General features: G+C 37.5%; 1 protein-coding gene across 1 annotated transcript; it reads right to left on the bottom strand.

Moving 5' to 3' along the window:
* Positions 1 to 221: 221 nt before the first annotated feature.
* On the bottom strand, positions 222 to 2,552 carry LOC146137505 (uncharacterized). Its single transcript, XM_083394368.1, has 2 exons — positions 1,362 to 2,552; positions 222 to 350 (listed from the first exon to the last, which is right to left on the bottom strand). The coding sequence occupies exons 1-2, from the start codon at positions 2,484 to 2,486 to the stop codon at positions 222 to 224; spliced, it is 1,254 nt and encodes a 417-aa protein (XP_083250494.1). The 5' UTR covers positions 2,487 to 2,552.
* Positions 2,553 to 3,503: the final 951 nt, after the last annotated feature.

The following is a 3,503-nucleotide window of genomic DNA, read 5'->3' as shown; positions in this document are numbered from 1 at the left end:
CTGGTTATTTGTTTGTGAAATGTGTGTGGACACGTGGACGCGAAATTGTCCGATCACATAACGCATTTGCGCAATTGTTTTAGTCAGATTCCTGATTCCTCGAGAAAGTTTTCTCTTTGGTGCCTGAATTAGCAACCGAGGACTTTGATGTCAGCGTTCGCTGAGTTGCTCGAAATTGTTGTGTGCTTGACACACCATTGCATTGCTGTGGATTGAGCTTTTCAGGCGATCTGTGCGGCAGCAGGGGAAACTCCCTGTTTGGTGCGTTGTAATTTTGACGTCACCGGAAAGCCATTCATTGTGCGCTGCGCTGTGCTGTGACCTTTCGCTGTCCAACGTGCTTTTGTATTCTGAAAAATGCGAAATATTTTTCGGCAGATGTGTGTTCGTATGCCTGGAACATTTTTATTGCAACACTTCAAACTTAGGTTATTAACATTTTGGTTATAGACACACATATTTTCTATACTTATATATATATATAGGCGCGACAGGTTACACTTAAAGTTTGAGACAATTAATTACTGCAATATATTCATTTATATATTTTATATTTTATATATATTTTTTTTTTTTTTTTTTTTTTTTTTTTTTTTTTTTTTAAGCATTTTAGTAACATTGAGAAATCATCAATCAATCTATTGCAATAAATAATCATTCAATTTTACACAATATTTGATTCGTACAGTTTCTGCAAGATTTCACTCTATTACATTGGCGATACAATTACTTACATTCAACAGAGATTATAAATACGATTCATCAGGTTACATTTGTTATTCAAATTAATACAATACATATTCACATCATTTTGTTTAGTAAACGTCTGTTATTCAGTGTTCACGCAACATTCAGGTTTTCCTCTTATTTAATTATTCTTCGTCCTCCCCAGGTTCAAATGGGATTTCATTTTCGTTTGGTATTTCTATGACTTGCGGATTCGCATTTAAAAAGGGAAAACGTTGTTGAATATATCTCCTAACATTTTGTAACTGTGGGTTCATTATAGGCCGTAAGCGGATTAGACAGTTTCTTATCGTTGAAATTGTTAAGATTAGCCCCCACAATAAAGTTATTATTGTTAAGGTCGAGATTAGTGCATTAGCAATAGGGTTCGTTACCGTTGATATTAACATTAAGAAACTATTTCTCAGTAGTTTTTCTGGGCTGCCATGTAAAGGGTTCGAAAGGGCGTAGGTTGAGTCATTAGTTTCTTGCCCCTCTATAAAATATTTCAGGCGTTCTGCCTGAAGGCTTGAAGTGCGGAGAGTTGCAATGATCGCATCTAAATCATTTGCTTGATTTGAGTCATAGCCTAATTCCATGGAAGTTATGGCAAAATCATTGGCTATATGGGATACATTGATTGGCATTAGTGTTGGTGAAAGTTGCGTCACATCGTTCGATGTGTGCACTAATGTATAGTTTAGGAAAAGATAAAATGTTCCTTTTATCTTGAAACGTAAAATTCGATTAGGTTTGTACGTTTCTAAGTGGTCGATCGAAGTAGAGGCGTAATTCGCAGTTGTGTACTGGAACACCGTCTGATGGGGTTTATCGGTTGCTAGCTTACCGATTCTGTCCATAAGAGGGCGTGTGGCATATAGCCCTTTGTACGCCAAATGCCGCCGTAAGCGCAATGTTTCAGTTGAACAAGCGATTTCAGAAATTGTATCGCCAGTTCGAATTGCGTACTTTGGTGATCCTGATAAAATTGATAAGATCTGCGTTGGGAATAACGCAGCTTGGTTTTTTAGTGATAAGGATATGAGTCGCTGAAGTTTGCACTCTAGGTAATTAATTTGACTGGTTTGTGATTTTATAGTGTCTGTAAAATCATCTTCCAGGTCCTGCAGGTACGAGAGGAAAAGTTTTGGGACATTGTCCCGTTTCAAGAGGGGAGACGCACTTTTGAATGAGTTTAATTCGCAATCATATGGAATCATTACGAAATCGCCGAAACCACAAATTGCGCCGCGATCAACGCATTGAGATTTCGCTGAACACAAGGTCCAGTGATGTATTGAAATTGAGAGGCTTTTTATCTCTAAACGGTACGGTATACCTTCGTCAGAAAAATGTAATGACAAAGTTGTATTTTTCGCAAATTTTATTTGCGGACATTTTAAGTTTCGGGGCGGTTGCCATATAAAACTTATATGGTTCAATTCGCAATGTCCGTTTCTAACATCGCAATGTGTTAGTTCTTGATAAGGGGAAATGATTTTGTTATTTTGATGGTCATAGAGGAGAGTCGATCGTGTCAATACAGCGTTGACAACAGTTTCATGAGTAGTAGTTGGCCAAACATACTTATATTTAGGACGGTTATGTGTTTTGAAAACACCTTCTTCGTTAGGCTGTAATTTTCCGATGCCATTGGCGTTTAGACTTTTATTCCACATATCGCATTCAATAGTGGAAGGCATATTATCATAATCGGTTATTTCGGAATGCGTTTTCGCACCAAAAAAATAATGAGTCATTTGTAATTTCGTTACTATTCGTTGACACGTAACTACTGGGATTTTAAGAAAGTGACGATTCGGTTTGTAAACAGCTACTTTGCATTGTTTAATTCTATGAGGAGTATGCGCGTGACAGGGAGGTGATGTTTGTATATCGTATTCCGCTTTCTTTAATTGGGGATTGCAAACTGGGAGGACGAACATAAACGATGCTTTACAAATATTTACATAAAATAATAAACACAATGCTAACAGGCGTAGGGAATTCATTGTAGGTTAAGGGGCGTATTCTTCAAGGTAGGCGGGTCTCCTTGGAATACGTGCGCCGGATTTCCTTTGCGTTTGAGGTGTTGTATCTGGAGGTGAATCTCTAATATTTCGTTTCCGATTTCTGACTCGCTTGCGTTTTATAAGTAGCTGCGGATCCGTTTATAGAAACGCTGTTTGTTTTAGGAAGGGAAAATGCGGTTGGAAACGAGTTCAGTTTCCACGTAGAGTGCCGTTACGGAAATTGTTTGATTTACGCCTATTTAATTGGGGTTGCATTTGAAAAGCACGAAGGCAAGCGATGCATTGAAAATATTTACATAAAACATTTAACACATTACGAACGCGAGCAGGGTTTTATCCCTAAAGTCGTGTTTATAGACTTACACGAGTTGAAGCATATTTTTCGCTTGTGAATGACATTACTATGCTTTTACGAAGTATTTCCGCTACGCGTGCTTTGACGCGGGCAAAATTTGGACACATTTGAATGGCTCAAAAAAAATGTCACATAAACAATTTACAGACCTTTCGGTCGGTATTTTAATAATTATATACATATATATTAAAAGTATAATAGATTTTCACCTGATAAACTAGGCAGAATCAGTTATTGTGAAATCCATAATTCCGTTTCGTTTTCCATGATTCCAAACAGTGGTGATGTCTTTATCGGCAACGCTTGTTTGTATTTCGTGTTTCGAATTCCAAGCAAATGCTTTGCTGACGCTATGGAGCGTCTCTTCACGTATCTTTCGATGAGATTAA

This window comes from Ascidiella aspersa, chromosome 7 (assembly GCF_963924565.1).
Source record: "Ascidiella aspersa chromosome 7, kaAscAspe10.2, whole genome shotgun sequence".
NCBI classification, from domain to species: domain Eukaryota; kingdom Metazoa; phylum Chordata; class Ascidiacea; order Phlebobranchia; family Ascidiidae; genus Ascidiella; species Ascidiella aspersa.
This window is presented reverse-complemented; position numbering and strand designations above follow the sequence as displayed.

What these genes read in the sequence shown, in the direction of transcription:
- LOC146137505 (XM_083394368.1), bottom strand. Translation starts at nt 2,486, where the DNA reads ATGACTCATTATTTTTTTGGTGCGAAAACGCATTCCGAAATAACCGAT. An exon ending in CAACACTAATGCCAATCAAT is followed by an intron (nt 351 to 1,361) that starts GTATCCCATATA and finishes CGCATTTTTCAG; the next exon opens with AATACAAAAGCACGTTGGAC.